General features: G+C 45.5%; 1 protein-coding gene across 5 annotated transcripts in view; it reads left to right on the top strand.

Annotated features, from left to right (window-relative positions):
- Positions 1-21,090, top strand: part of LOC134958441 (D-threitol dehydrogenase-like) — a 173,573-nt gene that overhangs the window by 137,487 nt on the left and 14,996 nt on the right. For all 5 annotated transcript variants that reach the window (XM_063941048.1, XM_063941051.1, XM_063941049.1 and 2 more), the window contains one exon: positions 15,323-15,440. In XM_063941048.1, coding sequence (XP_063797118.1) covers positions 15,323-15,440 — 118 coding nt within the window. The remainder of the gene's footprint in view (positions 1-15,322; positions 15,441-21,090) is intronic.

Here is a 21,090-nt window from a genome sequence, read left to right as displayed (position 1 = left end):
GAGACACGCTTTCTGATGCAAGTAAGCTATACAGTATGTACTGAAGAACTCTGTGTTTTGTTTAGTGACAGTTAGGAATATCTTATGTTTAGTTAGTGCCGGACAGGCAAGGTATTTTTATTTTTGGGTTTTGTTTTATTTTCTGTTTCAATAAAACTGGCCGGGGTCAGTTGTACCAGAAACTGGACTTGTGTTGTTCCTCAGCTGCTGCGTGCGGCCATATTCCCCAGGTAAAGGCGCCTTGCACCCCTACAGTGTTACAACTTGGTGGAGAATGCGAGCACACCGTTCTGCGCATAAGTGAAAGCAGCAGCTTTGTGAGGCCTGCAGAAAACGGTGGTTTATGCAGATACAGCCCAGTGGGAAGTTACTGAGACTCACCCCTGAGGGTTTGATATGTCCTGGGTGAAAGCAGCTACAAAGCCGCCTGAAAAATCTGTCGACATGGAGGATCTGCTTAAAGCCTTGCTGCAAGCTACAGCGGCTCAGCAGGAGGCCAACCGACAGCAGCAGGTGGCAATGGAAGAAAATAGGAGACAACAGCAGGTGGCAATGGAGGAAAATTGGAGACTACAGCAGGAGGCCAACAGACAGCAGCAGGTGGCAATGGAGGAAAATATAAGACAGCAGCAGGTGGCAATGGAGGAAAATAAGAGACAACAGCAGGCAGTTGTTGATGAACTTTACAGGCAACAGCGTCAGGATAGAGAGGCCTTAACAGAAGTGGTGCAGAGCCTTGCAGCCCGGATTGGAGATGTGGCCGTCAGTGCTCCGACCAGCTCTAGTTCTATACGGGCCAGTCACTTCCTGCAGAAAATGACAGAGGCTGATGATGTGGAGGCCTACTTGACCACGTTTGAAAGGACTGCAGAGCGTGAGAACTGGCCAAAAGCACAGTGGGCCAGTCTGCTGGCACCTTTCCTGTCAGGTGAGCCCCAAAAAGCTTACTTTGATTTAAGCCCTGCTGAGGCTCGGGACTATGATAAACTAAAGACTGAGATCCTGACCCGCCTGGGAGTCACGCTGTCAGTACGAGCACAACGGGTGCACCGTTGGCTGTACGCCATGGAGAAGCCTCCGCGCTCCCAGATGCACGACCTTATTCAGCTAACAAAAAAATGGCTACAGCCAGAGACATTAACTGGTCCCCAGATGGTGGAAAGAGTCGTCATGGACCGCTACTTGAGATCTTTGCCCATGGTCCTGCGCAAGTGGGTGAGCCATGGAAACCCGGGTACTGCTGACCAATTAGTGGACATGGTAGAGAGGTATTTGGCAGCAGAGGAACTACTGATGACCACCCAGCAACCCATAGATCCTCGACAGCGCCCTTCAGTAAAGACTGGTAAGACTGTTCCGTGGGAAAACGTTGCTGGGCGGTTAAGAGAACGCAGGGCTGGAGAGACTGTAAACACTGGCCCTGGAGACAGGCCAATGGGGCTAGAACGGTCTATGCTGCCCAAACGGGTTGATAATCGTGTGGTTAAATGTTTTAGGTGTGGTATGCCAGGTCATGTTATTGCCAATTGCCCAGTCACGCAAGAACCCATGCAATGTGATGCTGCCTTTGAATGTCGCAGAATGTCTTTCTTTGCTAGGTTAGCCTGTACTGTGGTACCTTCACCTGAGCTGGAAAAACAAATGTGTGATGTGTTCTTAGAGGGTAACCGGGTAGAGGCCTTGCTAGATTCAGGAAGTTTAGTTACCCTCGTGAAAGCTGGGTTAGTGAACCCCTTAAAGGTCCAGCAAATACCTATTGGGGTAACTTGCATACATGGGGATACCCAACATTATGCCACTGCTGAGGTGAATATAGAAACTTGTTGTGGGTCAGCAATGGTTAAAGTGGGACTGGTCCCTACCTTGGTGCATGAGGCCATAATAGGGAGGGATTTTCCTCATTTTTGGAAACTGTGGGAATCACGGTTGTCAACAGATGTGAGAAGTAAAAAGCCAGTTGATAATACCGGTGATTTTATGGATGTACGTGGGTCTTCGGAACTTTCTGGCCCTTTGCCTTTTGCTAGTTTGGCTGGGGAAGTGACAGATGGGGAGTCCAGTGAGGACCCTCTTGCCGGGAACAGAGACATAGTAGTTAGAACTGAAAGCGTGCCTGACCTGGAGGTAAAGAAGGATCTGTTTGCGTCTGAACAGTTAAAGGATCCTACCTTAATAAAGGCTAGAGAGAATGTTAAGATTGTTAATGGGGAACCTGTGGTACCAGGTGACAGGGTTACGTATCCCCACATGGCCATCTGTAATGAGCTCTTGTACCACATTGTCAAAAGGGGTGAGGATGTGGTGGAACAGCTGGTAGTTCCCCAGCCTTATCGGAGAACGGTACTAGATTTAGCTCATAGTCACGTTACCGCAGGACATTTAGGGGCAGAAAAAACCACTGAAAGAGTTTTACAAAGGTTCTTTTGGCCAGGGGTTTATAAAGAAGTGTCTAAATATTGTTCTTCCTGTCCTGAATGCCAGTATCATGCCCCTAGACCCCATTTCAGGAGCCCACTAGTTCCCATGCCTATTATAGAGGTCCCGTTTGACAGAATAGCCATGGATCTCGTGGGGCCCTTGTTAAAGTCTGCTCGGGGCCATCAGTATATCCTGGTAATTATGGACTATGCCACTCGATATCCTGAGGCTGTCCCTTTACGCACTATCACAACCAAGGCGATAGCTAGGGAGCTGGTGCAGGTATTTAGTAGAGTGGGAATACCAAAAGAAATTTTGACTGACCAAGGTACTCCATTTATGTCAAGGATCATGAAAGAGTTGTGCAAGTTATTTAAGGTCACTCACCTCAGGACGTCCATCTACCATCCCCAAACTGACGGGTTGGTGGAAAGGTTTAATAAAACATTAAAAAGTATGTTAAAAAAGGTTGTTGAGAGAGATGGGAAAAACTGGGATTGTTTGTTGCCCTACTTGTTAATGGCCATCAGAGAAGTTCCGCAGTCCTCTACGGGGTTTTCTCCATTTGATTTGTTGTATGGTAGACACCCCAGAGGGCTGTTGGATATTGCCAAAGAGACGTGGGAAGGACAGCCCACTCCTTATAGAAGCATTATTGAGCATGTAACACAAATGCAGGATAGGATTGCAGCCGTGGTACCTGTTGTCAGAGAGCACATGGAACAGGCCCAAAGTGCTCAACAGAGGGTCTATAACCGGAGTGCCAAGATACGGGAATTTGCTCCTGGCGATAGAGTTCTTGTTTTGGTACCCACTGTGGAAAGCAAATTCCTAGCTAAATGGCAGGGTCCATTTGAGATTAGGGAAAAAGTGAATGAGGTTAATTACAAAGTATACCAGCCGGGAAAGAGAAAACCCGAACAGATCTACCATGTTAACTTAATCAAACCCTGGAAAGATAGGTTGTCTCTGTCAGCGGAGCCTTGCCCTTCGGTGTCTTCACCCCGGTTGCTTCCCGCAGTGAAGGTGTCAGAGACATTATCAGCTGATCAGAACAATCAGGTTAAAGAATTTCTCATCCAAAATAGGGAGGTATTTTCAGAGCTGCCTGGCCGAACGACCATAATAAAACATGACATTGTCACAGAACCAGGGGTCAGGGTTCATTTAAAGCCATATAGGATTCCTGAAGCTCAGCGAGAAGCTATTTCTAAGGAAGTTAAAACCATGTTAGAACTGGGAGTCATAGAGGAGTCTAACAGTGAGTGGTCCAGTCCCATAGTGCTCATCCCGAAGCCCGACGGTAGCATACGCTTCTGTAATGACTTTCGTAAGTTAAATGAGGTGTCCAAGTTTGACGCATACCCCATGCCCCGTGTGGATGAGCTTGTAGAAAGGCTGGGAACAGCCAGGTTTCTCACCACATTGGACCTGACCAAAGGTTACTGGCAAATACCTTTATCTGATAGCGCCAAAGAAAAAACAGCCTTTTCGGTTCCGGAGGGGCTGTACCAGTATAAGATGTTACCCTTTGGGTTGCATGGGGCTCCAGCAACCTTTCAACGGGCGATGGATAAAATTTTGAGGCCCCATAGAAAATATGCAGCTGCCTATTTGGATGATGTGGTAATTCACAGTACAGACTGGGGGTCCCATTTGGTTAAAGTACAAGCAGTACTGGACTCAATCAGAGAGGCAGGGTTAACTGCTAACCCAAAGAAGTGCTGCCTCGCAATGGAGGAGGTCAAATACTTGGGCTTCACCATAGGCAGAGGTCTGATTAGGCCCCAATTGAATAAAGTTGATGCTATTCAAAACTGGCCTCGTCCAGTGAATAAAAAACAGGTAAGGGCTTTTTTGGGAATTACTGGGTACTATAGACGGTTTATTCCTAATTTTGCGACCACAGCGGTGCCGTTGTCAGACCTTACCAAAGGGAAGCAGTCAAATGTGGTGAAATGGAACCCTGATGCAGAAAAGGCGTTCCAAGCGTTAAAAGTGGCTTTGTGTTCACAACCGGTGTTGATAACACCAGATTTTTCAAAAGAATTTGTGGTACAGACAGATGCCTCAGAGGTAGGGATAGGTGCTGTGCTGTCCCAAACCAGAGATGGGGACGAACACCCTATCATTTATTTGAGTAGGAAACTCAATGAGCATGAAAAAAGGTATGCCATTGTGGAAAAGGAGGCTTTGGCCATTAAGTGGGCACTAGATACCTTGAGGTATTACCTCTTGGGTAGACAATTCAGACTAGTGACAGACCATGCCCCTTTAAAATGGATGTATGTAAATAGAGGCAAGAATGCTCGTGTAACTAGATGGTTTCTAGCGTTGCAGGACTTTAAGTTTACTGTCGAACATAGACCGGGAACACAATTGGCCAACGCAGATGCATTGTCTCGCATCTTCTGTTTGGGGGCTACAAGTGTTCCGGCCCCTAGGTCGAAACAGGGGAGGGGGATATGTGACAAGAACACTGGGATAGTGTTTGAGGGCAGGTATATTTGTCCCAGGTTCTTGTCTTACATGTTTTAGAAAATGTTAACTTCTAGGAAAAATGCTTTTTGTTTTGTCTGAACCTTTTCAGTTTGCTGTAAAAGCTGGGTAAAGGCTCTGAGAGAGAGATAAGGCGAGTTCTAGACATTGGGCCCAGTTCGGGTCTTTGGCCTCACAGAGGGCTAATCAGGGTTTCAGCTGTGTAAGAGTGTTATAGTGCTTCTAACCTGATTAGTATGGGCAGACTGCCTGGGAAGGCTGCAGGATCTGTGTGTGAAAGACACGCTTTCTGATGCAAGTAAGCTATACAGTATGTACTGAAGAACTCTGTGTTTTGTTTAGTGACAGTTAGGAATATCTTATGTTTAGTTAGTGCCGGACAGGCAAGGTATTTTTATTTTTGGGTTTTGTTTTATTTTCTGTTTCAATAAAACTGGCCGGGGTCAGTTGTACCAGAAACTGGACTTGTGTTGTTCCTCAGCTGCTGCGTGCGGCCATATTCCCCAGGAAAAGGCGCCTTGCACCCCTACAGTGTTACAATATATATATATATATATATATATATATATATATAATATACACAATATATTTACATGTGTGTTTATATATATATATATATATATATATATATATATATATAAACACACAAAGGTGACGTTCTTCTAGAGAGGGGTACAGATCCATCCACTCTCAATATGCAAAGAACAGGCGGCACTCCAGGGTCTTAATGAAACATCAATATATTGTGCAAAAAAATCAAATCAGTGGCATTTTTGCGCCAACGTTTCAGCGCCACGCAGGGCGCTTTTCTCAAGGCTAAATGCAAGTGACACTTGAGAAAAGCGCCCTGCGTGGCGCTGAAACGTTGGCGCAAAAATGCCACTGATTTGATTTTTTTGCACAATATATTGATCTTATATTAAGACCCTGGAGTGCCGCCTGTTCTTTGCATATTGAGAGTGGATGGATCTGTACCCCTCTCTAGAAGAACGTCACCTTTGTATATTGGATAGTAGGAAGGCACCGGGGCAGTTGTTTCTTAGAGGGAGTGCCGACTTTACCAGTTTTGTATATATATATATATATATATATATATATATATATTAGGGAAGAAGTCCAGCACTCCAGCTACTAATGGTAATTATGTACAGTTGCCTTCTGCAACAGGGATTTGTGGAATCTACCGTATCTATCTATCTATCTATCTATCTATCTATCTATCTATCTATCTACATAATATTATATACATTGAGTTTTCCCGTTGGAGCCATACTGACATGAAGTAAAGGGATGTTCAGAATTTTTCCTATAATTTAGCTAGTCCTTCAAAACGTTGGATCAGTGCTTATGATATGGTCCTTACTGGTCCTTGCATGCGCACCAGTGTTGCTGGGTAACTGGTAGCTGCAATAGAAGTTGTTTGCGTTCTGCGGACATCCAGTTTTGTGTACCAGTGTGAGACGCACAGTTCGGGCACATCAGTACCACATGGCGTCCACGTAGTAACCTGAGGTTACCGGCAGAGCGCTACAACTCTGCCGGATAAATTACATAACTTATACCCCTTTCACATCGCACAAATAACCCGGTATCGACACGGCATATTGCCGTGTCGAAACGGGTACGTGTGCGATGTGAAAGGTCCTTTGGTGAATTAGCAGGTCGCCTGACCCGGTATTTTAACCCGGTATAAAAGAAGGGTTATTACCGGGTTGATTACCGGGTCAGGCGCAGTGTGAATGGGAGCCGTTCCGATGCGACACGGCTCCCATTCACAGCATAAGGAGAGGCGGCGCAGGAGATGAGCTCATCTCCCGGCGCCACCTCCACCCCCGCCCCTGCTGCTGCTGCGCCCCCCGCTGCTATGGCAACCGACCCGGTATATTGCCGGGTCGGAAAGCCAGCAAAGGAGCGCAAATGCCGGATCCCACCCGGTAAGTACACGTTTCTCTTACCGGGTGGGATCCGGCATTTGCGATCTGAAAGCAGCATTAAGTGTTCAACGGTGTAATGGTAATAAATTTGTTTTTTGTTGCGCTTGGAACTTTGGGACCTTATGTTAAATTGGGCCTAATTCAGACCTGATCGCTGTTGTGCAAATTCGCAAGGCGTCTGAGTAGCGATTGACAGCACATGTGTATGGATCGTAATGCGCAGGTGCGAGACCAAACTGCGAAAGAAATCAGCGTCTTTTTTGATCGCTAGGTGAACGCAGGTTGATTGACAGGAAGCGGGCGTTTGGGGGTGGTAACTGCCCGTTTTCTGGGAATGTCAGGAAAAACTCAGGCGTTCCTAAGCGTTTTCAGTGAGGGTGTGTGACGTCAGCTCCGGCCCCGATCAGCCTCTTCAATTCGCACTGTAGCAGTAGGTCCTGGACTACGCACAGACTGGAGAAATCATTCGATGGTGAGTGAGTTGTGACTGGATATGCAGCTGGCCGGCATTTGCAAAGCTTTTCGCATGGTGTACTCAGACTTGCACGGGGGGGTATTCACTCTCGCTGGGCGGCGACTCTCCGATCGCAAACCTCTGTAAATTCGCAGAGGAGCGATCAGGTCTGAATTAGGCCCATTATTGCTACAGTATAGGAAGTGATATAAATTCCGGGGAGAACATGCGTTCCAAGTTGGACCATATGTAGTTAGGAGCCTTTTTGCACATGGTTCTGGTGGTAGAAATAGAAAGGCCTGTGAGACAGTGCTGTAATCTCTGCCTCATCTGCTAAACTTGTGCTTTGATGCTGTCCCATTTGCAAATGTTCTGAGGAACCAAAATGCAGATTCTGACTTTTTGGTATGAGTTTTGGTCAATAAACATTTGATAAAGTCCAGTGATCCCCATTTCCTCCATGTAATGGAATAAGGTGGAAATCACTAAACGCTGGTACAGCGCATGTCTTACACTGTACACACAAAGGCGCTGTTGTAGTTGTGATGCATGGCATCAGAAATGTCTTAAAGTGCTGAGTGAGTAGTGATTGGGAGGTTCCTATTAGTGCACACAAAAATGGTCTGTCTTACGTGGGTGTTATGGGAGTGTCACGGGCGCCACGTGACGCTAAAGTGTTTTCCTGCACAGACTCTTCATCATTCACATAGGAGGCAATACTCAGATGGACAATCTGCAACTGCCATAGGGCTTGTGGAGGTTTCCATGATGTGACAGATGGTGGCTGCTACAGCTGGGCATACACGTTACGATTACTTGTCCCATCAGCCCTACATTGGCAGATCGCCCAGATAATTGTAGCATGTATGCGACTGACCGATCCGAAAATATTGATCAGTCGGGCATGCCAGATTGTACAGCATGTCCGCCCAATACGATAAGTGTCAAGTTGGCCGCATCGGACAATGTATGCCCTACCGTGGCCAACCCATGGACATTTCCCTTGTTATTTCACATGGGAAGGAATGGGGGAATGTTTCCTCCCCACGGGTGGAGTGCCAATATCGTGGCCAATACACTGTGAGAGATCTCACCGTGCATGGTGCTGCTATCTGCAATGTCCGCAGCTGCCAGATAAAATACTTGTCGGCAGGGCCGGTGCTAGGGTGTTTGGCGCCTCCCTGCAAACTATAAATTTGCGCCCTCTCTCCCATACTTAATAAAGGGACAGCGTACGCTGAAGGCGCGTGCCGCAAAAATTGGTGTGGTCTCACAAGAAAGGGGCATGGACACATAATACTACCCCCAATTCAAATTACGCCACACAGTAGCACAATCTTCCTCACAAAACTCTGGACATAGTGCCCCTGATTAATATTACTCCACATAGTAGTGTCCCTTATTCACGTTATGGCACACAGTAATACCCCTTATACATGTTACACCACACTGTAGTGACCCTTATACTCGTTACATCACACTGTAATGTACCTTGGCCCTCATTCCGAGTTGTTCGCTCGGTATTTTTCATCGCATCGCAGTGAAAATCCGCTTAGTACGCATGCGCAATGTTCGCACTGCGACTGCGCCAAGTAACTTTACTATGAAGAAAGTATTTTTACTCACGGCTTTTTCTTCGCTCCGGCGATCGTAATGTGATTGACAGGAAATGGGTGTTACTGGGCGGAAACACGGCGTTTCAGGGGCGTGTGGCTGAAAACGCTACCGTTTCCGGAAAAAACGCAGGAGTGGCCGGAGAAACGGTGGGAGTGCCTGGGCGAACGCTGGGTGTGTTTGTGACGTCAACCAGGAACGACAAGCACTGAACTGATCGCACAGGCAGAGTAAGTCTGGAGCTACTCTGAAACTGCTAAGTAGTTAGTAATCGCAATATTGCGAATACATCGGTCGCAATTTTAAAAAGCTAAGATTCACTCCCAGTAGGCGGCGGCTTAGCGTGTGTAACTCTGCTAAATTCGCCTTGCGACCGATCAACTCGGAATGAGGGCCCTTATACACAATACCCACAGTAGTAGTACCTTATACACATAATGTCTACAGTAAAAGTGGCCGTTACACAAAATGTCCACAGAAGTAGTGGCCCTTACACATAATGCCCACAGTAGTAGTGGCCCTTATAATCATAATGCCCACAGTAGTAGTACTCCTTATAAACATAATGCCCACAGTAGTAGTGCCCCTTATACACATAATGCCACACAGAAGTGCCCCTTACACATAATGACCACAGTAGTAGTACCCTTAATACACATAATGTCCAAAGGACTAGTACCTCTTACACATGATACCTACCATAGTACTGCCCCTTACACATAATGTCCACAGGAGGGAAGCGAAGAGGGGAACAGTGCTGAAGACTGAAAGTGCCTGCCACTGCTTCCTGTCTGTCATACAGGTGCAGGGGAGAGGGGAGGCCAGGGGCAAATTCAGAATAATTAAAGGGGGGGTTTCCAAAGCTTTAATCACGGAAAGAAAGAAAAATAGGGGGTGCATATTATTCCTAATAAACATTTAAAGTCATAGTTATTTTAATTTGGAATGAACAGAGATAAGATTCAGGCAGTTCCAAGGTCAGAACTGCGCTGTAAAGAATACTATTTCCTCCATGTTTTTCCTTTTGTTAGCTACTGCTATTAATGCTCACTTACTAGCGTGCAAACACACAATGCTGTGGTGCGAATGCCTTTGTGATTAAGACCAGGCATATTGCTATTCCTGTCTTATACTCAGCCCACTTCATCCATCATATTATGTGAAAATTGACCAACTGACTCACCATCATCCTTGCGTGTGCATGGAATCAGTACGAAATGCTGGAGGTCGTGATGTTGGCGGTCATTATACCGACGCCGGCATCCCGATTGCAGCAATTCTGAAATGGGTGAGTTCAGCATCCTAACCTACCTCTCCTACCCCCTAACCCTCCCTTTCCGCAGCCTTACCTTAACCCTAATCTTTTCAGGGTGCCGTCGTCAGTATTGTGACGGCTGTTGGGATTCGGTGTTGGCATTATGACTGCCGGGATTCCTAAACGTATACCGTGTGCATATAGGGTGGATGCAAGAAGATAGGAGCATGCAGTCACAAAACAATGGCCCTCATTCCGAGTTGATCGCTCGCAAGGCGATTTTAGCAGAGTTACACACGCTAAGCCGCCGCCTACTGGGAGTGAATCTTAGCTTCTTAAAATTGCGACCGATGTATTCGCAATATTGCGATTACTAACTACTTAGCAGTTTCAGAGTAGCTTCAGACTTACTCTTCCAGTGCGATCATTTCAGTGCTTGTCGTTCCTGGTTTGACGTCACAAACACACCCAGCGTTCGCCCAGACACTCCCCCGTTTCCCCGGCCACTCCTGCGTTTTTTCCCGCACGCCCATAAAACGGCCTGTTTCCGCCCAGTAACACCCATTTCCTGTCAATCACATTACGATCGCCGGAGCGATGAAAAAGCCGTGAGTAAAAATACTATCTCCATTGTAAAATTACTTGGCGCAGTCGCAGTGCGAATATTGCGCATGCGTACTAAGCGGAATTTCACTGCGATGCGATGAAAAATACCGAGCGATCAACTCGGAATGAGGGCCAATAGACATTTGTGTTGTCTGATTTTCGCATGTTCATTATTGACCCTTATTGTTTTTAAATTAAATATTAGCATGCACAGAGAAAAATGCTGTATATATAAAATATTAAATACTACTATAGAACAATAGAGATCTCAGTTTTTCATTTGCACTCTTTGATATTTCATATGTGCAGGGAAATATGATATATATATATATATATATATATATATATATATATATATATATATATATATATATATATATATATACTTATAGCACTCTGGTAAAAAATAATAATCGGAAGGATACACTTGCAACAGGAGCATTCGCCAGAATGTCGGTAAGTATGATTCATGAGCAATTACTGTAGGAAACATCAAGGATTGCAAATAGTTAAACTAACTATTGAGGATGTAGGGCTGCCCTGAACACTGACAGCTCCCCCCCTCCCTTCCCCTGCAGCATGTAGGGGGGGGGGGGGGGAGGGCATAGAGATCGGAATGCAGAGAGTATGTTCTTTACCGCACATCACGTCTCAGGAGCAGGAACATAAAGCAGTGACAGAGTGGAGAGACAGCCTGTGCGGATGGAGTTGCCGGGTGTAAGTGTGTGTGTGCACGCAGGACGTGTGTGTGGGGGAAGGGGTTCCTGTGAGGGAGGAAATGACGGGAGAAGTGTCAACTAACTGAAGAGCGGAGCTCCAAGCCGGCGCCGCTGCGCTGTCATACTGCTAACGGGTGCAGCGGCAGCAACAGCGCACACAGCAGAGTAGCAGAGTAGGGAGAGCGCCTCTCCAGCACTGCGCCTCCCTGCTTTGCGGACTCTGCTGAGCGGGTAGCGCCGGTCCTGCTTGTCGGTCTGATAGGCATTTATCAGTACATGTATGCCCAGCATTAGGACTGTGTGTATAGATGGTGAAAGTTGGCATGTCAGTCGTTGCACATTTGGACGCACAATTAGACACAAGGGAAGGGCTCTGTAACGGCATACTGTATGTATAAAGCCGCAGATGTGCGACTGCCAAAATACGCAGCCGTGACTACTGAATACACTTCCATGTGTGCTCTCCTGTTTGTTGTACCATGGAGATAGATTTTCTGAGTAAGTTTTTGTTTGTTTCAGTAATTGATTTGTTGGAGATGATTGGGCATTTAAGTGCTGAGAGTTTTCTATTTTTCAAACACATGCATACATATTGTACACACACACACACACACACACACACACACACACACACACACACACACACACACACACACACACAATATATATATACATCACACTCCCACATCAGTGGCCACACACCCACTGGTCACACCCCCTGCAGTGGCACATAATAGGCCCTTCAGAAATTTCAGCTCCAGGCCCATGAGGACCTTAATCTGGCACTGTGCACATGAATTATACATTATACATATGTTACCTTATACTGCACAGGACTATGATGTATTCTCTACAGTGCATTGCCAATATTTATCTGGTACATTATCATGCACTAGAAGTATTTATATATTTGTCAAGGGGCCCAGCCCATGCACTCACTAATGGTTAGGCAATCCAATGTAGCGGCTGGCCCCACCCCCTCTGGAGAATGACCACACCCCTAAACATGGGCCCCTACCACTGCATTTCCACTGTGGGCCCTTCATGCCCCATTCCGACAATGTGTGGGTTCCCTTATGCTGGGTACACACTATGCATTATATCGTTTGTACAGCCGATCAGCGATATATATTACTAAGTACATCAGCTCATGTGTAGCCAATATGTCTGTGAACAGTATCATTCACAGACATATCAAGCCAGCCACGCAGCACGGCTAATACCAATATACCTGGCAGATATATCAGTACATCTGCTTTTGTGTATGGGCGACGGTTCAAAAGACCCATTTTGCTGGCCGCAGGAACCGCCAACAATAACATAACATGCAAATTTAAATGCTGTCTTGCCAAGGTTACCGAGTGTCCAATTGGTAAGTGTGTATGCTCGCCAAATCGGCCGCTTGGTTGGCAGGCGGTTGGTCAGCTGGTGGGTCGGTCAGGTGAGTACCCAGCTTTACAGTAAACTTCCTATTATGGGCAGTACAGATGGTGTAATGGTTAGAATTACTGCCTCACAGCACTGAGGTCATGGGTTCTATTCCCACCATGACCCTAACTGTGTGGAGTTTGTATATTCTCCCCGTACTTGCGTGGGTTTCCTCCAGGTACTCCGGTTTTTCCCACAATCCAAAAATTTACTGGTAGGTTAATTGGATTCCAACAAAATTAACCCTAGCATGAATGTGCGTGTACATGTAGTAGGGAATATAGAGTGTAAGCTCCACTGGGGCAGGGACTGATGTGAATGGCCAAATATTCTTTGTAAAGCGATGCAGTATATGTGTGCGCTATATAAATAACTGGTAATAATGGATAGGGGTACAGTAGTCAAGATAGGTTGTTAAATCATGGGATCGGCAGAGCCTGGTTCCCTGACAGGCCCTTTAATAAAAAAATATACATTTCTTTCCCCCAGTAATTTTAATATTCACAAATTGAGTGCCAGGGCAATAGCGGATAAGTATTGTACCGCATGCTATTGTGTGGTTTTCTTGCACACATCCTTGTAAAAGCCTTTTACTGCTCTCCAGTCTCTCTGTGAGAATGCCTTGCTCCTCTGGAGCTTAAAGTCTTCATACTTTAAACCGTCTTTCACAATAACAATTTCTGTGAGGGTTGAAACGAGCCCAGTGAAATACGGAATGAGTTTTCTGAGAGAAAGCTTACAAGGAAGCTCATGACTGTTCTGTGAATATGTTTAATAGAATGTGTGTTTAGAAGCTCACAGCCACAGGGAAAAGCTGGAAGGATGAATTTGCTATACAATCTTTCAACAAAAAAGAAAAAAATAGAAGTCTTTTTGGCAAATCTTGTTACAAGAACAGTAGATTATGGTCCTAGCGCGTCAAGTGCCAGGAGAAATAGAGCGCATGTTTAAGCAATAAATACAATAAAGGGACTATAGTATCAAAAACGTCTTAATTGTGCCTAGCGCTGGGGAATGTATTTCAGCGGATAACAATCCTTGAATCAGGCTGCAATGGAAAGATCTTAAAAAAAATGGCAAAATATGCAGGAAAAACTGCTGCCGCTGTCTTCCCACCTGCCGAGGCATGAAGCGGGGATAGAGTGTAGGGCACAACGCTGGAGGATGGGGGAAATCAAGGAGTTGGGGGCACCTGGGGCATCCACTGACCTACTGCTAGCCTTCTTGGAAGATCTTATTAGGTTTTTTTATTATTATTTGCGCTGTATTAGTCCTTTGTCCTATACTTCCACAGGCTTATAGCTGCTCTGTGCTGTCAGATAACCTGATTTTGCAACTTGCAAAAGCTGTAGAGTTTATATGTGCCATGCCAATGTTGGACAAAGGTATGAAGTGCCAATCATGGAAAGCAGGGGCAACCAATATAGGGAGCCAACATAGGGCCTAATTCAGACCTGATTGCTAGCAAGTGATTTTTGCAGCCCTGCGATCAGATAGTCACCGCCTACAGGGGGAGGGTATTATCACTTTGCAAGTGCACGAACGCATGTGTAGCCGAGCTGTATAAACAGATTTTGTGCAGTCTCTGCGCAGCCCAGGACTTACTCACCTGCTGCGATCACATCAGCCTGTCCGGGGCCGGAATTGACGCCAGGAACCATCCCTGCAAACGCATGGACACGCCTGCGTTTTTCCAGACACTCCCTGAAAACGGTCAGTTGACACCCACAAACGCCTTCTTCCTGTCAATCTCCTTGCGATCGCCCGTGCGAACGGATCCGTCGCACAGACCCATCGCTGAGCGCCGATCCGCTTTGTACCCTTGCGATGCACCTGAGCATTGCGGTGCATACGCATGTGCAGTTTGGACCTGAACGCCCGCTGTGCGAAAATGATCTGAATTACCCCCACAGAGCGGGGTGTGGACAGTACACAGGGGTGAGAACACAAGCCATAGAGGGAGTCTTGCAAAACTAACAGAGGGAGTGGCTGTCTCTCAACTATCCACAACATCCCTGGACCACCTCCTTCGTCTTCTTCACACCCATGCATACCGCATGCACCAGTGTTTGGCTAGGGTCAGCCGTCTAGATATAAGGTGAAGTGGAGAAGTCGGTTAGGAGGCAGCTGTGCCCACTGTGACGTGTAGTGGTTGTGGTCCTGAGGAGATCTTCTTGGAACAGCATTGTGCCAATCTGACATGTCTGACACATTTACTTACATAACAGATTGCCACAGCCTGGTGACTGGTAATCTGTACCCAGTCTTGGTAAGACGACCAGACCCTGGCCACAGTTGGTGACTATCACTATTGTATGTATATAAATTCTCTTTTCAAAGAATAACTTCTAGTGTCATTTACTGAGCTGCCGCAAACCTGTTCCTTCTCTTGCAGTGCCTCATCCTCAGAAGCAATTGGCATATAACACCTCTAAGGCCGGAGTGGTGAAATTAACTCAAACTTTGGGAACAGAATGGATTGACAGAGGAGTGAGAGTCAACTGCATATCCCCGTAAGTGCATGCCAGAATTTCATCTGTTACCATCATCAGTTACCAACACCGGGATGACGCCATACTCAGTGACGTGGCACATACTCACAGATCCCACCTACTTTCCCAATGTGCGGTTGTAGGGGCTTTGCACATCCAGGGGGTGGGCTAGAATGGCCCAATACGCAGTGACATGGCATAAACTCCCAGATCCCATCTACTTACCCAGTGTGGTTTTTTGGGGGGCTTTGTACAACCAGGTCGTTGGTATAGAATTTCGAGGAGTCACTACACTAACTTTCAGAATACTGACAAGATCCTGATTAATCCCAGTATTTTAATCCAACCGCTTTTCCTGCTTACTAACCGTAACCATTCCCTGCTGCAGCCTATTCCTAACCCTCCCCCTCCCCCGCAGTCTAACCCTACCCCCCCTCCCTGCAGCCTAAACCTATCCCTCCCCCAGTGCCTAACCCTAACCCTACCCCCAGTACTTACCTTCGGGATCCGTTGGCATTCTTACTGTCAGGAACCTGTTGTTGGTTTTCTGCCGGATCCTGACCCCATCCCTAAGCAGAGGGTGGGGCTAGGATTGTTGAAAGTGGAGAGGGCAGACTCCATGTTACTACTCCTTCAGGAAAGCCTCATTACCTGTACCAAGATGGCAACAGAGGCTACTACTGAGCATGAGCAGAGCTTTGTGGGACTTTGTTATAGTGTCACAGTGGAAGACGGTAGTCTTCCACTCAGATCTAGTGAGACCTGTGTTTACCTGCCATATATATTCTGTTCCAGCATCCTACACCACTACTCGGTAACTACATACACTCACTGGCTGGTAAGCTGTATGACCCCCGTCACTGTTCCATCTATCAGTGTGTATAACAGTGAGTACGACTGTACCTGTTTTATCTTTAGAAAAGTCACTCCACTTGTTACGTAACTGGGATGTTCAGATTTGTAAGGCATCTGCCGGTATGTACAGAAACTCTGCTACATTCTCAGGCCTGTACACATACTGTATATTTCCACAATATGCAGCACCACAGCCCCGTACCACTGGCAAACACAGGATTTCTAGAGGGGGGTTTCTAAATGCAATCCACAATCTTCCACTCTGTCGAACATGGAAAAAAGTATTAATATTGAATACTATAAATGGTCTATTATAGGCTGTATGAAACATACTGTATTTAAATAATATAAATGAGATAAGTGGTCAGGAAAAGTTTCATCATACCATAATAAATAAATAAATAAATACACAAACATAATAGAACCAGTACTGCACTTTCTTAACACACATTCTCCCACCTCATAGTAAGGCTCCTGTCTCTTCTCCCTGATAGCTACTTTCTGGTCCAGTGCACTGATTGAGAACTCAGAACCACACACAGCAAACTTGGTAGAAGAAGCTGCTACCAGTGGGCATGTGCAGCAGCTCTGCTCTGTCCCTTACACTGCATGATGTAGCTGCAGCTCTAGTGATTGTATTATATACAATTGCAACTGTTTTCATAATTTGAACCACTTGCCAAGAGGAGGGGGGTTTCCAGGCAACCGGAACCCCCCCTGCATTTGCCTATGCATACCTCCCACTTCTTCCGGAGGAGTGGATTTTAAAATAGGCAAATATGATTTACATTACATCTACACTCTTAGCCTTTGTTTTCTGTTCCCATTATAATTGCAATAAACACTGTGCTTTACACACTGACGACAGAGGAAATCTAATAATATAATTATCGTGCTCTAATTGGCTGTTTTTAGAAAGCTTGATAAGAAAAATAGAGCTAATCTGCAGTAACATTCATTGCTGCTATATGAGCGTTTTATTTATTATTAATCCATTGTCAGTGTCTTGTTATGTGGGATCAAGGAAACGCAATATAAATAGTTCCTTCTCCTCTACAACTTATCAAGATAGATTAAAGTGGTCTCATGCCAATTTAAATCATGCTAATTGGTTTGTTTCAAGTTATAAATTAGCGCTCTCTGCCATGTATAAATAAATCAAGTGACGATTCGAATGTCAATATTTGTTACCCACAGTGTAGTCTGTAAATACGTAGGGTTATTATAAGGAATGAAAAGGGCTCCGGTGTTCTGTAGTGATGAATATGTAACTTTCTAAACCAGACTTCAACACATGGCCAGTGTTCCAAGTTATTGATCGTGCTTAATCAACCATCACCGTTTATGGTCTGATAGTTCAAAGTAAAAGAACCGTTTCCATAACAGACATGTTATATTCCAGTTCTAAAACCTTCAGCGGAAAAACATTTAAAAGAGATCTGTAAATATTTAAAAAGAAAAGCCTCTCCATTGTATCGATTGATATTAATGGTTTTATTATTTGCAACCACTTTAGTTCCGTTTGCTGATGCCTTATGGTTGAAAATACTAGATATCCATAGCTCCCTCGTTTCATCGGGTGTGGTTCATCAAATCGACAGTGTCTAGGTCGACAATGTTTAGGTCGACCACTATAGGTCGACATGGATGGAAGGTCGACAGGGTTTCTAGGTCGACATGTGCTAGGTCGACATGTCTCAAGGTCGACATGAGGATTTTTTTTGTGTCGTTTTCTTCGTAGAGTGACCGGGATCCCAAATTAGTGCACCGCGTCCCCTCGCATGGCTCGCTTCGCTCGCCATGCTTCGGTCATGGTGCCTTCGCTCCGCTACCGCTTCGCTTGGCACACTTTACCGTTCCAATCGTAGTCCACGTGGATTGTTAAGTATGAAAAAATTCAAAAAAAAGAAAAAAAATGTGAAAAACTCATGTCGACCTTTAGACCTGTCGACCTAGCACATGTCGACCTAGAAACCCTGTTGACCTTCCATCCATGTCGACTTAGTGACTGTTGACCTATAGTGGTCGACCTAAACATTGTCGACCTAGACACTGTCGATCTTCAGACCGGATCCCGTTTCATCATAGTCATTGAATTGAGCCATTGCGTCTTTGCACTTTAACTTTTTCCAATACATATATGCCAACAGCCCACTCAAGGGGCTGTAGAGACATAGGGGGACCAAACATGAGGCAAATGGCTGTTGAGCACCAGACATTTGGGACATGGAGAATCCATTCACCCAAAAGAAACGTAACAGCCAAGGTTCGCAGCAGGGATATAATCCGCCCAGTGCCCGCCTGCCTCCTAAACATGTAATATCATAACATCACGCCGAAGGGGCTGCCAGACCAAGGAAGTGCCCAGAGTGACTTAAGGACGCTCGGGGACGTACTACATAGTGCAGGATGCATGCCCAGAGCATCCTAAGGAAACAGGGGTCTCTAGGCTACAGGGTGCCATTCCAGTCCCTGATACCTGTGTGGCAGCACTGCTTGCACCCCTCATGCTACCATGCATTCGTTCATCTGGTGATGTACTGTAGGAGCACACTTGAATTAATGTTTATTTGGGATCAGGGTAGCTAGCTTGTGGGGGCCCAATAAGATGTGTTAAACACATTGGAGTCCCCCCAGTTCACACAGAAACCCCAGTATACATATGAAACAGTGCCTCCCATGCTGGTGATGTAGTTGTGTTTGCTGGTATCCCCCAGTGTGTGTGTGTGGGGGGGCTCCAGAGAAACCGCCCGGCCACCCTGTTGGTAATCCGGCTCTGTGCACACTCCCTTACCCCACGGTTGCATATTCGGGTGTTCTGTTCCCGAACCGTGCAATCACTCTAGGAGCTGTGGTAATATCCTATTCTGTTCAGGTCCACGTTGCCTGACTCAGGGTAGGGCCCACGTGGCTCACCCCAAAGTAAGGACTACAGGGCCCGTATCGGAGTGTAGGCCGTAGAGTCTATTTTCAGGTGTGAACTAAATGTGTTTCAGAGTAATATTCAAATCACAGATTATTGTTGGCACTGGGATTAGAGTTGTATCTGGGTCTGCACTATGGAATCCTGGGGGGTTGCACTAAAGAGCAACATTGTGTTTGGACACTGAAACATTTCTAAGAATTTGGTCTCTATTTTAGGACATTGTAGGATTGTGGATTGTAGACCAGATCTGAGCCAAGAGAATAGAAAAATAAATTGGAGGAATGACCTTACTTTCATCTTTAATTCACAGGCATGCAGGCATATTACATACATGAGCTTGTACATAAAGAAAATGCATATATACATACATAGACTATAACTCCTGGTACTATTAATAACACAAGTACAGAGTATTACAGTAATGAATTCAACCCTGGTACAGGATGGGAGGTAGTGACGTCTCGCAGCCACCGTGGCCCGCCTCCCCAACGGTCTGGGCACCCCTGCATTGCCCAGACCGCGCCCCCTAAATGGAGGCCAAACGCCGTCGGCCCGCCCCCTCTCGCCCAGCGACCGCCTCTGCCTGTCAATCAGGCATAGGCGATCGCAGGGCTAAGACAGCCGCCGGTAAACGGTTACAGCTTATTGCATTGTGTCTATAAAACATTTCACTTCTAAAACAATTCACCGAAACCAAACAATAAGGTAACATTGACTTTCAGATTCCAACTTAAATCTCTCCTCAAATGATGATTGCCGAACAAAATAAATTCTCCCTGCTAGATAAATCCTGAGATATGAGAAGGAATCCTAATTACTAAATGTGCATTGCTCTTATTTTTTTTTTGTCTAGGAAAGGTTTTCATTTTTTTAAATGAAATTCTGGTGTGGGAAATAAATCACTAATAGGCTGTTAGCGCAGCATAGTCAATACTCCGGCACATTAGTATTTTGGCACTTGCTGTAGGTGATCTGGAAATAATTTAAATGAGTCTTGCCCGTGAAGATGCAAAATGGCACTTTTCCAAAGTCAAAAAAACACAACCAAGAAATTTCAGCACTGAGGCATCCTCTAAAGGATTTTTTTGGTTATTTACTTATTTTGTTAACAAACGTCAGAAGTGATAATGCAAGAGCCCGTAATGCCGGCCCAGTGCTTTGTGTGCATTAGTACAGATTACAGCTTTTATAATAAATACTTCATCACTAATTCCTACGGAGATTGTAGTCTATTGCTGTTTTCAATGGTCACTGCGACTACCATTTCTTTTTCAGATGATATGATATAGGAGATTATTAGCCATTAGGACAGAAGGGCTTGTCTACGTCGTACTGATCCATTGAAACGATTTGCAGATGAGGCCAAAAATTCTCATTGGCCTATTAAGCTCCAAATTGGTTTGCAAATGAAAATGAATGTAGATTTTACAAAATGACAATTGGGACCGGTCAAATTGATCACATTGCAAACTTTATCAAGTCCAAATTATAAAGCAGAGCAGGCAATTTTTTGGGGGGTAAGGGTTAAGAGACACAAACAGAGGGAGGTCAGCATTAATTCAGTAAATATTCAGAAAGACTCCCATTCGCAATACAGTATCTAAAGGACTACTAAGGTAATATGCAACCAGCTTTATTTATAAAGAGCTGCTGTTGACATGGTTTACGGTCATTTGGTCGACAAGACTTAGGTAGACAGTCATTAGGTCGACCACTATTGGTCGACATGCATTAGGTTGACGTGGTCATTAGGTCAATATGTACTAGGTCGACATGGAAAAAGGTCGACATGAGTTTTTTTGTAAAAAAAAATAATTTTTTGACCTTTTTCATACTTTACGATCCACGTGGACTACAATTGGGAACGGTAACTTGTGCCGAGCGCAGCGG

This window comes from Pseudophryne corroboree, chromosome 9, assembly GCF_028390025.1.
Source record: "Pseudophryne corroboree isolate aPseCor3 chromosome 9, aPseCor3.hap2, whole genome shotgun sequence".
Classification (NCBI taxonomy): Eukaryota; Metazoa; Chordata; class Amphibia; order Anura; family Myobatrachidae; genus Pseudophryne; species Pseudophryne corroboree.
The sequence above is the reverse complement of the archived record's forward strand: the minus strand, read 5'-3'. Positions and strand labels throughout refer to the sequence as shown.